The following is a 13,430-nucleotide window of genomic DNA, read 5'->3' on the forward strand; positions in this document are numbered from 1 at the left end:
TGAACCACCATATGGTTGCTGGGAATTGAACTCAGGATCTCTGGAAGAGCAGCCAGTGTCTTAACTGCTGAGCCATCTCTCTAGCCCCCTTTATTTACTTTTCAACTATTAAATTTATTTAATTATTGTGATGTGTGGGGCACGTGGAGGTCAGAGGACAACTTGTGGGAGTTGGTTCTTTGTCTCCACCCAGTGGGTTTCTGGGGTCGGACTGGGGTCGTCAGTCTTGATGACAAGTGCCTTCACCCACTGAGCGAGCCCAGGACTAGCGTTTTCAGCAGCTCAACGAGAACAAAGCCTTTCCTAGGAGGCGGGGAGAGAATTGTACGCATGCTCCCAGCCCAGGAGCAGGATTTTCCCGCCCCTTGCACACAGAGCCGGAAGTCTTGGCCGGTGAGTCGCCCGGAACTGAGTTGTGACCACTGTAGGTTTCCGTCCGGAAAAAAAAATAAGCAAACCGCCCGTGGACCAGCAACATGGCGTGGTCCGGTAATAAGGTACTGAGAGCTGGGCTTTGTGCCCTACCCAAGCCTGGGATCTGCAGAGGGTGGTTCGGTAGCAGGAACGGTGGGGTCGCCGCTGTGCCTGCATTGAAGGATGGATGCCCCAAAGCAAAAAGCTTGGGGTTTGGAGTTCTGCATTTGAGCCTTGTCCGCCTTCACGCCCCTGTTAGCCTCCCTCTTGCCTCACGTGCTCCTCATCCTCCCTCCCTCCCTCCCTAGCTGCCTCCCTTCTGCTTTCTATGCGTTCCACCTGCTAACGCGGGCGCCCCTTACCGCTTCTGAACCTGAGTTCTTAAAAATCTATATAGGAATTATGTAAGTTATCCAGGATCATCCCCTACGTGACAGGCGTGTAAAACTTGAGATAGGGATTCTGTGAATAAAATAACTCAAAATAGAGTGTCATATTATTACCATCATAATAATTGAGTGTCTCGAATTTATTGAAAGCTTACTGCTCGAAGCACAGAACTAAGCCTTTTATTCCCATTTCATTAAATCGTCACACCAACCCCTGAGATGAACATTATTGTCCTTCGCTTGTAAGTAGGAGAACCAAGGCACGAAGAATTGGAAGTGATTAGAATATGGTCACCCTTTCCATAGGTGGTAAAATACGGATGTGAACCCAAACCGTTTTCAGAGCCCTGAAAATAAGTCCCCTGCATTGCAAAGAATCGATGACCCCTGGCTTCCTAGGTTAATAAAGGAAATTACAGTGAGCTTTAAAGTGGTATTTTGATCACCAGAGAGAAATGTAATTGCGATTCCTTCATTTTTCTACTCACCCACTCATGTAATACATGGAAAAAAGATAGAGGTTAACCGATCTGTTTTCCTCCACCCCCATTTGGGAAATTTTCATTAAATTATGAACTCATTGTGAACTCATAAAGATGTTGCTCTCCTCCTGGGTTCTTTCAGTTGCTGAAAACTTTGTAGCTCCCATGACGGGCTTATTTGTGGCAGATGTACTTCCAATAAAATCCTGGCAGGCTATATTGCTTCAGTGTAGGAAAGAGTTGCTATACTTTCCCAGTCTCTCTTCCCTGGTTTTCTTATGGCTTCCAGAAAAGAATTTAAAGTATCACAGACCATTCTTCCAGACCAGAATTTTCATACTATGAAACTCTTTGATGCCTTTTTCTGAATCTCTGATTCTTGACAAAAGACTTCTGGTCCTTTAGTATTTGCTAATTTAAAAGTAGGGTTTGTGGACATATATTAGGTAAACACAGCCAGCATATTTTGTGATTCTTCTTAAAAAAAAAAGATTTTTTTTTTTATGCTGAGGGAATCCCTGTGGGGTGTAAATTGAATCCCTCTCAACGGTTCTCTGTAGTTTATTACTGCTTGTCCCCAAATAAATTGTCATTGCTTCTGAAGTCTGTTAATATGACCACATCATGTGGTTCCATTTTTTTTTTTTTTCTATAAACAGAGAAAATAGTGTTTCCTTTGTGTGTTGCAAAAGTCAAATTTAGGAGTCAACTCCCTAGTATAGGAGCTCATCGAGGTTTTGCAAACACCTCTGGAGACAGGTGGTCACTGACTCAGAAAAGAGTGCCTTTTCCATTGGTCACTTTTAAAGATTTATTTATTATGAACACTGAAGAGGGTGCCAGATCTCATTACAGATGGCTGTGAGCCACCATGTGGGTACAGGGAATTGAACTCAGGACCTCTGGAAGAGCAGTTGGTGCTCTTAACTGCTGAGCCATCTCTCCAGCCCTCATTGGTCACTTTTAAATCTTTCTCTCACAAGAATTGCTCACAGTTTGATCAGCACAAAACATAGATGAGACTCTAGGATCAAGACTGTTAAATTCTGGAAACAGCCTAACACCTCACATAGTCTGGCAGTTTTATGCATGACTGAATTAACAGTGAGCTTAAGTGACATTCCCATGGGGTCAGAGCTAATTAACTGGTGGACATGGGACTAGAACCGGGTCTCTGGATTGCTAATCTAGGATTTTTTTTTTCACCAAACGACCCTTCATTTTCTTCCTTGAATACATTATGGTGTTGTTACATCTTAACATGTTTGTGAGGATAGAATGTTGAAGCTGTATCACCTTGTTGACTCAAATCTATAATTTACTTTAAAATGATGAGTTATTCGTTCAGGTCTTTTAAAGTTTATATTTGAATAAATTTTGTGTACAAAATACCATAGAGTTTCACATGGGCCCATTTTGCATTTAGTTTGTTTCATTTCCTTAGTCCCTGTGATAATACTAATCATCAACTTGACAGACTGTAGAATCACAGGGCCAGACGGGCCCTTGGGCCTGCCTCTGGCGGAGATTGTCTTGATTATGGTAATTGATGTGGAAAGACCCATCTTAACTATGGGCTCGACCATTCTCTGGTCTCTGGGTTTTGTGATGCAGAAAGAGCAAACCAGACATGAGTTTGTGTGCGTTCATTGTGCCCCGTTGACTGGATGAATTGTGACCAGCTGATGCCTTCACTTCCTCACTGTGATGAACTGGGAACTGTGAGCTAAAATAAAGGCTTTCTCCCTTATGTTACTTTTTTTTTTTTTTTTTTTTTTTTGTATGTGGAGCTGAGGATCGAACCCAGGGCCTTGCACTTGCTAGACAAGCACTCTACCACTGAGCTAAATCCCCAACTCCTCCCTTAAGTTACTTTTGTTGGGGTGGTTTATCACAGCAGTAGGAAAAGAAACCCTAGAGAGTCCCCAGTATATGATTGCTATTTAATGGCCCGGTGCTGTTCTTATGACTGCATTACTCACATGGCTGACTCCTCCATCTAGCTGGCTGTCAGGGAATGTGAGGACCAGCCACAGGTTCTCCAGAGTGGAAATTTAAGATTTATTTGTTATGTATGCAGTATTCTGCCTGCATGTGTGCCTGCATGCCAGAAGAGGGCAACAGATCTCATTACAGATGGTTGTGAGCCGCCATGTGGGTGCTGGGAATTGAACTCAGGACCTCTGGAAGAACAGTCAGTGCTCTTAACCGCTGAGCCATGTCTCCAGCCCCGGAGTGGAACTCTAAATGCCTTACGTGCATTCTGTCTGTAGCCCATGTCCCCTGCCTTTATCATCCCTCTTCTAAATACCAGTATGCGGACGCATTTCAGAATCTTTGCTAATAACTTCATTTTTTTTCCCTTGGGTACTTTTTTGGGACTTGTTTCTAGGCGGCTGTTGTGCTGTGTATGGACGTGGGGGTTGCCATGGGTAACTCCTTCCCTGGTGAAGAATCCCCGTTTGAACAAGCAAAGAAAGTGATGACTATGTTTGTCCAGCGACAGGTAAGTTTCAGATTAACCTTAAGCTTGTAACCCCTGTTTTGAACCCTCATTGCCTTCCGCTCCTAACAGAAGACGCCAGCCTCCTCAGTATTTCCAGCCTGTGCTTTGCAGAATCTGGAGGGCTTTCTTACATCTGCTCAAGCCTGCCAACTGCCAGAGCCTGATACTGTTTGCCTTTCCTGATCTGACCCCTTCTCTCGATACAACAGTTTTAAGCAGAAGTGGAAGGCAATCAGAAATGTTTCAAAGAACAGTCCCCAGAGCCAGGCAGCTTGCGTCTGAATCCTTCCTTTACCCTGTCATTTACTGACCCCGTGAGCTCGAGCAAGCCCTTCAGTGGGTTTGTGCCTAGGCTAGTCATTCTTCAACGTATACCCATCTACCCCCAAACTTAGCATCTCAGAAAGAAGTCCTTGCTCAATGGTTGTGGCTTGGATGGGATGATGAGGTAAGTTCAGTTAGGGCTCCTTCCCAACTCCCTTTCCATTAGGTACTTGTTGCTGCAACAAAAACACTCGACAGAGCAACTTAAATGTAGAAGGATTTATTTTGCTGCACAGGGTCCAGTCAGCCATGGCAGGGACGTCATGGCTGTAGGAGCTTGAGGCCGTTGGTCACATTGCATCTGCAGTTAGGGAATGGAGGGAGGCAAAGGTTGGTGTTCAGCTCGCCGCTTTCTCCTTGTTCAGCGCAGGACTCTAGCATGTGGTACAGGGTCACTCATGTTAAGGGTGGGTCTTCCTACCTATCAGTTAATCTAGATAATCCCCTGCATGCTAACCTAATCTAAATAATCTCTCATAGGCATGCCCAGAGATTTGTATCTCATGTGAAGTTGACAGTATTAGCCATTATGCCCTATTAATTAATGAATTAATTAAAAAAAATGAGACAGGCTCTTTCCCGGTAGCTCAGGCTGGCCTGGAACTCTCAATTCTCATGTCTGCCTCCCAATTGCTGGGATCAGAGGTGTGAGCTACCATTTTGGTAGGTGTTTTTCCCTTGAAGCCTCTTACACTATTGCACTTGGGTGGGGCCTGGAGCCGGTGTTATCCCAAGGCTCACTTGGTGTGGATGGCCAAAGATGGCAACTCACAGAGCTGGATGATGGTGCTTTATGGCAGCCGTGAACCCAGTTGGGGTTTGCCCATCAGAGACCCTTTATGTATAGACTTTGCACAGAGTTTAGGAGTCTCACAAGGTAGCAGCTACTTCTAAGGGATATTCTAAGAGGAAATAGTTCCTGGAGGCCCCGCCTGTGTGCTTGTTTTGGCCTAGCTTTAGAAGTCCCAGAATGCCTTTTTGTTGTTTTGTATTTACTATTAAGTCCTTAAGGCCAGCTCACAACTAATGATGCAGGAGGAATTAGACTCTTCTAATAAGAAGTAGCCTGCAAATGCAGGGAGAAAAGGAATGGATGGTGGCTGTCGTGCAGACATCTAACATTTAATGCTTCAATGCCCTGTGTGCAAAATAAGAAAGTAATAATCCCTCCCAGGCAGAGTCACTTTGAGGAATAAAGTGATTCTGTAAACTGGGCATGGTGGTGTAGGCTTGTAATCTCAGCTCTCAGAAGGCAGAGGCACTTGAGGTCTGCATGAGCCACACAGCAAGTTTGAGGCCAGCCAAGGCTACAGGAAAAGACCGTGCCTCAGAAATAGCTCTCCTCGTTAATTTCTATTGCTGGTATAAAGAAAAAAAACAAAAAACAAAAAACAAAAAACAAACCCACAGAAACCTAATGAAACATGACTTAGAGGAGAAAGGGTCTATGAGAGTTCACAGTTCTAGGCTAGAGCCCACGGGTCTGCAGTAGTGAAGGAGGCAGGGACTGGACACTGCTGGTCACATCTAGCACAAAGCCAAGAGCAGCAAGAGAAAGAAGCATACATGCTTCTCGGTGCTGAAATGAAAAGTAAGACTTGCAGATAACGAAATATCTACCTAGGGGCTGGAGAGATGGCTCAGAGGTTAAGAGCCCTTGCTGCACTTCCAGAGGTCCTGAGTTCAATTCCCACCACCCACATGGTGGTTCACAACCATCTGTAACTCTAGTTCTGGGTGAGCCATCCTCTTTCTGGAGTACCAGGCACAAACATGAACAGACATACACACAGGCACGACACCCATCTACATATAATAATAAAACGATCTTTAAAAATTAGAAAGAGAAAGTCCGCTTAGAGCCTAGTTGTCCTTGCTAGTAAGTCCTACGTTGATTTAGTCTGGTATCGGGTGGCCCTGAGGACCTGCCTAAGGAGGTATGATCATCGTGCTCCCTGAAGCTCAGGTGTCCTCTTCCTTCCAGGCTGCTCCGATACAGTCTTCAACCTGTGGATATTCTGTCCTAGGTATTTTCTGAGAGCAAGGATGAGATTGCTTTAGTCCTCTTTGGTACGGACAGCACTGATAACGCCCTTGCTGGTGAGGACCAGTATCAGAACATCACAGTGCGCAGACACCTGATGCTACCAGATTTTGATTTGCTGGAAGACATCGGAAGCAAGATCCAGCTGGGCTCTCGACAAGCTGACTGTATCCTTTTTTTTTTTTTTTTTCCCCCAAGAAGACAAATTTCTCTTTATTTGGAAAATCACAATCCAGTTTGGTGAGGCTCTTTCAGAGTCTCGGATCTGAACATCTGGACATATTTTCCTCTGAGAAAAAGAGGGTGTGTAATTAATATGGAGTTAGTTAATTAAGTAGTTAATGCCCAGCTTCAGTCTTCTAGTCTCTTGTCCTTTCTTTGCCTTGTGATATTGAGAAGTCCAGGAAGGGGGAAATCTAGGGAATATATGCATATATTGACTGAGGAGAGGGCTTGATGGTACTGCTTGTCAGCGTGTTTGGAGCGTGTCTCAGAGTTTTATTTCTGTGAAGAGACACCATGACTACAGCAATTCTTATAAGGAAAACATTTAACTGGGGCTGGCTTACAGTTCAGAGGTTCAGTCCATTATTATCAAGATGGGGAGCATGGCAGCATGCAGGTAGACATGGTGTTGGAGTAGCCAAGAGTTTATATCCCAGTCCACAGGCAGCAGGAAGAGAGAGCAACCCTGGGCCTAGCTTGAGCATTGGAAACCCCAAAACCTACCCTCAATGCCACACTTCCTCCAACAAGGCCACACCTCCCAATCCTTTCAAATAATGCCACTCCCTGTGAACCTCTGGGGGCCATTTCCATTCAAACCACCACAGAGGTGAGAAAGATATATTCAGGAGAGCATAGCGCTAACTTTCTCTGCTCTTCTGGATGAAGGATGTTTTTATGCCAAAAAATCAGGTTGATATTCCAGCTAAGATTTCTCATTTCTTCCATAGAGGCCTGCTCTAGTTGTCTTCTCTGTTGGTGTGGTCAGACACTGAGTATAATCAACTTGGGGAGGAAAGGGTTTATTTTAGCTTACAGACAGGTTGTGGTCCATTATGGAAGGAAGCCAGTGTAAGAGCCCAAGCAGGAGCTTGAAGCACAAACCAGCAGAGGAACACTGCTCACTGGCTTTCTCCCCAGGCTCATGTTTAGGGGCCCGACTTACACAGCCCAGGCTCACCTGCCCAGAGATGGCACCACCCACAGTGGTCTGGGCTCACCTATGCCGCTTGGTAGTTAAGGAAATGTTCCACAGTCATGTCAACAGGTCAATCTGATGGAGACAATTCTTCAGTTGACGTTTGGCCTCCCAGGTGTCAAGTTGACAATCAAGATTAACCATGAAATGAAACCCTGTCTCAACACACGCACATGCACACGCACACGCACACGCAGACACACGCACACACACACACACACACACACACATGCACGCTCATGCATGCACACAGTTGGGGGTCATAATTTTAAGGTACTCTGTTTTTCTAAACAATTAGTACCATTGTTGACCACTGGGAGGTGCTGCTGTGTTTGGAGTGACTTGCAAATGATGTGTTATGGCCTGCTTGGTATTGAAGAATGGACTGCGATTACTAAATAGGGGTTCTAGGTACTGTTAAATGACATCTTAAGGTTTTTGTTATATGAATATGCATTAAACCTTTTGTGTTTCTTTTTTTTTTTCACACTACTTCTCAGAATGTATATGTTGATAGAAAGCAGAAATAAAATCTGGAAGAGGGGTGCAGGGGCAAGCCTTTGCTAGTTGTCAGTAGTGTGGGCTTTGCTGGGAGAAACTGCAATGTTTGTGGGATGAAGGGAATGTGGATGTTGTTTCTACCCTTAACTAGCAGAGTCCTGGACGCCCTGATTGTGTGCATGGATTTGATTCAGCGAGAAACCATGTGAGTGTCTCACCTGAGGGAATACAGAAGTGAGACTTTCTGTGAAAAGGATGGGTTGATGTGTTCAGCAGCCTGTGTGGTCTGCTGTTAACCAAGTGCATGTTCGTCTGGCAGAAAGACAGAAGTCAGTGCTAACCATCCTAGTGTTTGAAAGTTTAAAACAAAGGACCACATTTGGTGGGAGTTTCTCTGGGAGAAATAAGCATTTGGCATCTTTTCGTTTTCTTATTTGACTTAAACTAATTGCCCCAAATCTTTACAAAGTACTAAGTGCTATGATCCATAGTAATTATGTATGCTGTGCACAGTAACTGTAGTCAACACCCTGACCCATTATTTGCTTAATTACTGTATCTTGAAAAGTGTATGCCCTTGAGCACATATGGATGTGTTGTTAGGAAAAGCCGTTTTGTGCTGACATCCCAGGCCTGAATCTCTATCATTTTATCTCAGTCTGAATCCTCTGCAAAATCCTGCAGCTAATCCATCCCCTGTTTAGTTCCCCAGCAAGACATTTGGAAAGTGAAGGTGCAGGCTGATGCCTTCTGACACCTGGGAGCTCTCATTACATTCTGAAGCTGTGCTGGTTGGAAGGGATTGTTTTAAATCACAGTGCTAGGAATCAGAGTTAGGGACACAAGAATATTGTGTTTTGTAATGCTGAGCCCAGTGTGAACTATATGAAGTTGATTATGGTTTTTTTGTTTTTGTTGTTGTTGTTTGTTTGTTTGTTTTGTTTTTTTGAGACAGGGTTTCCCTGTGTAGCTTTGCACCTTTTCTGGAACTCACTTGGTAGCCCAGGCTGGCCTCAAACTCACAGAGATCCACCTGCCTCTGCCTCCCGAGTGTTGGGATTACAGGCGTGCGCCTCCACTCCCCGGCGATTATGTATTAAATAGGAACTCAACTGAGCATTAAGTGTGGACTTTGAGACTAATCACACTTATCAGTATATCTAGATTCAGTCCTCAGCCTCTCTGCTCAATGACCAAGTGTATTTCAACTCCTAGAAAAACATTCAGGAGAACACTTTCTTTAAAATCCCCCTTTTTTTTTCAGCACTCAGGAGGCAGAGGCAGGCAGATCTCTATGAGTTTGAGGCCAGCCTGGCCTACAGAGAAAGTTCCAAGACAGCCAGAGAAACCTTATCTAGGAAAAACAAAACCAAAAAACAATGAAAATCACCCTTTTCTCTCTCTCTCTGTGTGTGTGTGTGTGTGTGTGTGTGTTTTAGCACATGTGTGGAGGTAAGAGGACAACTTTGTGGAGTTAGTTCTCTTCACCGTGTGTGAGTTCTGGTGATTGAACTCAGGTTGCAGGTTTGCAGGGCAGTTGTCTTTACCTGCTGAACCATGGCACCGGCCCTCAGTGACACTCTGTCTTAATGTGATCACTCTGTCTTTTAGAGGAAAGAAGTTTGGGAAGAAGCATATTGAAGTGTTCACTGACCTCAGCAGCCCCTTCAGCCAAGATCAACTGGATGTTATAATTTGTAACTTGAAGAAGTCTGGCATCTCCCTGCAGTTCTTGTAAGAGCTTGAGAGTAATGTATAGGAAAATCTCGTTCCCTTATGCAGTGGGCAGGCCCCATGTAGATGGCTTATAGGAATCTTCTCTTTTGGCTGAGTAGGAATCTGCCAGATGACTGATTGGCCACTTTATGTGTATTGATTATACTGTGTTCATGGAACTGTTTTGAGGTGTGGTAAAGAGTTAAGTAAAATTGTGATATAGAGAAATTGAGCTCAATAGGAAATTACTGATTTCAGATCTAAAGAATGAAGGAATTAAAAAAACACCTGCCGGGTGGTGGTGGCGCACGCCTTTAATCCCAGCACTTGGGAAGTAGAGCCAGGTGGATCTCTGTGAGTTCGAGGCCAGCCTGGACTACCAGGTGAGTTCCAGGAAAGGTGCAAAGCTACACAGAGAAACCCTGTCTCAAAAAACCAAGAAAAAACAAACAAACAAACAAACAAACAAACAAAAAACGAAACCAAACAAACAAAAAACACCTTTGGAGGATATTCAGTTTTTTTCCTGTCTGCATGGATGACGTTAGCAGACTGATAGTTTCTTTTTTATGTTGCTCAGAGAATGACGTCTACAGACAGTAGTAGATTGAGGGTAGACAAAATTGTCACATTAGGAATCAATTTATGGCACATATAACGTCTTATGTTTAACCCTTTCTCAGGATGCAGACATATAATAAAATGTAATTTGCCATATGTATTATAAAATTTGGGAGGAAAGCATGTATTTTATAGTTTATAAGGAAGAGATTCCTTCATCTCACAGTGACTTGAATTCCCCCTCTAGCTTTTACTTTCTTATCACACACCCCCACTAAAAAATTCTTGTCATTATACTAATCCTTCCTGCTGCATTTAAAACCCATTTCTTCTTGCCCTATTTTTGGCTGAAGCACAGTGGTGCTATAGGATGTTGAATTATTAATCTGATCAGGGACGTTCATCTTTCAAATTGAGCACTGCACTAAGAGGCGTTCGTTCAGAGCGGGGGGGGGGGGGGGGCTTTGGCCGCTTAGACTGCCTGCCGTGGGGAATTAAGAACCCCTCTTGCATGCATATTTGCCTCCCTTAAGACTGCTGGGGGATACCTTCTTCCTCTGGGACTGTAGAGGAGTTCAGAAGAGCATGCCACACTGGTCCTTGTTAAGATGGCACTTCTGAGAAATTAAGTGCTTTTTAAGTGATACTTCTCATGGAACTGAGGTTTCCTCGGTACTTCAGAAGGCCGGCTTAGCTCCTCAGTTCCCCGCCCGCCCGTGGTCTCAGGATGCCTCGTGTTGGAAGCGTACTGTCCTGCCCTTCTGCCAATGTCATTTGAAAGGGCTGCTTTTATCTTTTTGAAAGGAGTACCCTAGGAGAGTACACAGAAGGAGTGCGGTCTTTTCTTCCCCTTGCTCGTTAGTTGTCTGGTTGCATCCCTTCCCTCGGATATGTTTTCGTCCTAGACTACAGACTATCACCTGCTGCTGTTCAGTATATCCCGTATATCATTAATTGCTTTAGTTTCATTTAAAACACATGTGTTCCCTGGGCAGTTTTTAGCTTCCTCTCTCCTGGTGAAATGCAGCCTAGAAAGAATTGTTATTGTAACTTGTTCTAGGGTAAACGTCCTCAGGCTTCACTTTCATGTTATTTATCTCTTCCTGGTTGATGCTGCAGCGGCAGTGGGTACCCAATGCAGAGCGTCTGCCATGCTGTCCATGCAGGAGGGGTGGGGGGAGTGCTTCACCTTGATGTGTGTGTAACACAGGTCACGCAGCTCTGTCATGCTAAGGAAATACAGAGAAAGGGTACCCAGAAAGCCTAATTTTAAGTATAGCAAGCAGAATGATTGATTGCCTTTAAAGTATCCATCCGCATAGGGGTGACCTGCAGGGTGTCGGGTGAACGAAAAAGATTACCTTGAACTAGGGAATCTTGCCCTCCATTTGCAGGAATAAAGTAAGGCGGTATGCCACAGCACAAGAGTGTCACCCTGTCAGGCAGGTGACTGGGTGGCTCTGGTCCAGCTATTTCATCTCAGTTGCTTTAGTTTCCTTTCAGAAAATGGAAGCAGAAATCTCCACTGACTTAGTATATGAGAAATCAATGCTGTTGTTTATTTGAAAGTACCTATCTAAGTACATATTTAAAGTACCATATATGATATTATCTTAACATGTATTATTTGGGTGGTTTTTCAGTTTGCATATGGATTGATTATTTAATGTGTTTTAAACTTAATTTTTATGTTCTGTGTTCAAGTGTTTTGTTTACATGTATGTCTGTGTACCTCACATGTGTGCCTGGTGCCTATGGAGACCGGAACAGGGTATTGGGTCTCTGGAACCAGAGTTATATATGGTTTTAGGCCACCATGTGGATGCTGGGAACCAAACATGGGTTCTCTGTAAGAGTAACAAGTGTCCTTAACCACTGAGCCATCTCCCTAGCCTCTGGTTATTATTATGTTTTGTGATTACTAATCCCATCCTGGAGTTAGCCTTATTCCAAACAAATAACTAGAGAGAAACATAACAGAATTGGGCTTTAATTCTGTCTAGCAATATTCTGATTTCTTTATAAGATTTTTTTTTCTTTTTTTGTTTTTTTGAGACAAGTTTCTCTGTGTAGCTTTGCACCTTTCCTGGAACTCACTCTGTAGACTAGGCTGGCTTGAACTCACAGAGATCTGCCTGCCTCTGCCTCCCGAGTGCTGGGATTAAAGGCGTGCACCACCACCGCCCGGTGCCTCTTGTTTCTTATTGTGATTATCTGTAGTGTTGGGGTTGGATTCAGGACCTCATGCATGCTAGGCAACCACTCTATCACTGAGCTACTCTCAGCCTCTTAGTAAATTCCCATAGGAACACTCCCCCCCCCCAGGGGGGGCATCAGTAGCCTCCCCAGTACTCTCGTATGCTTAGTGTTTGCCTGGGCTTGCTCTGGAAGCATTTCTTCCTGAACTCTAACCTTTGGCTTTAGTGACCTTTGGTGAGCTCTTCTAGGTTTCTTCTTCAGACTGTTGATCCCTGCTACTTTTAAGTTGGACATCAGAGGGTGAGACACCGAGTCCTTTGTAGACAGTAGAGTTGGGGAGCATGAGCTTGTCTCAGTCAATTCCCGTTGCTGTGACAGTGTGGGCGAGGTCATTTATAAACAGTCAACCCCCCTCCGGGGTCCGGAGGAAGGAAGTCTGAACTCCCAGTGCCAAGGCAGATTTGGTGTTTGGTGGGAGATGTCTGCCTCCCAGAGATGCTGTCGATGTCACCTGAGAAAGGGACAGAACAGGCCAAAAGGCACCATCAGCTCTGGTCCCTCGCATAAGCCCAGGGTTCCACCCTCGTGATCGTCACCTGCTGACCCCCCTCTCCTAATACTTAAATTTCAACCTAAGAAATTTGGGGGTGCAGACCAGAGTGGAGCGGTGTGGAAGAGGCCGTTCTGAGAGAGCACCAATACAAGGCAGATGAGTGGACTGTGGAGAGAGGGTAAAAGGCTCTCAGGACCTGGCAGTGACCGCTCTACTGCCTCCCAGAAAGCCCCGCCCACCTTTTCAGTGTTTTGGGTGTGTCAACCAGCTCCCCCTTTTTAACAAAATCCAAGGAGTTTTAGCTATTTAAAGCTGGATAATACTCAGGTAGATACATGTCACTTGATGGATAAAATTATAAAGCTGCATAAGGTTGACTGACAGGCAGACATCCTCCTCATAGGTGGTACCAGTCACAGGGTTGGAATCCAGATTTGGAACCCAAACTTACCTTTTTTTTTTTTTTTTCCTGAGACAGGGTTTCTCTGTGTAGCTTTGGAGCCTGTCCTGGACTAGCTCTGTAGGCCAGGCTGGCCT

At 44.6% G+C, this 13,430-nt stretch overlaps 1 protein-coding gene across 1 annotated transcript in view; it reads left to right on the top strand.

Annotated features, from left to right (window-relative positions):
• The first annotated feature begins 405 nt into the window (after window positions 1-405).
• The window catches only part of Xrcc5 (X-ray repair cross complementing 5), a 76,528-nt gene continuing 63,503 nt past the window's right edge, over window positions 406-13,430 (top strand). The window contains exons 1-5 of the mRNA XM_036173009.1: window positions 406-497; window positions 3,678-3,791; window positions 6,143-6,326; window positions 8,021-8,069; window positions 9,476-9,598. Coding sequence (XP_036028902.1) covers window positions 477-497; window positions 3,678-3,791; window positions 6,143-6,326; window positions 8,021-8,069; window positions 9,476-9,598 — 491 coding nt within the window. The 5' untranslated portion in view covers window positions 406-476. The remainder of the gene's footprint in view (window positions 498-3,677; window positions 3,792-6,142; window positions 6,327-8,020; window positions 8,070-9,475; window positions 9,599-13,430) is intronic.

Source organism: Onychomys torridus, chromosome 23, assembly GCF_903995425.1.
Source record: "Onychomys torridus chromosome 23, mOncTor1.1, whole genome shotgun sequence".
In the NCBI taxonomy this organism is placed as follows: Eukaryota; Metazoa; Chordata; class Mammalia; order Rodentia; family Cricetidae; genus Onychomys; species Onychomys torridus.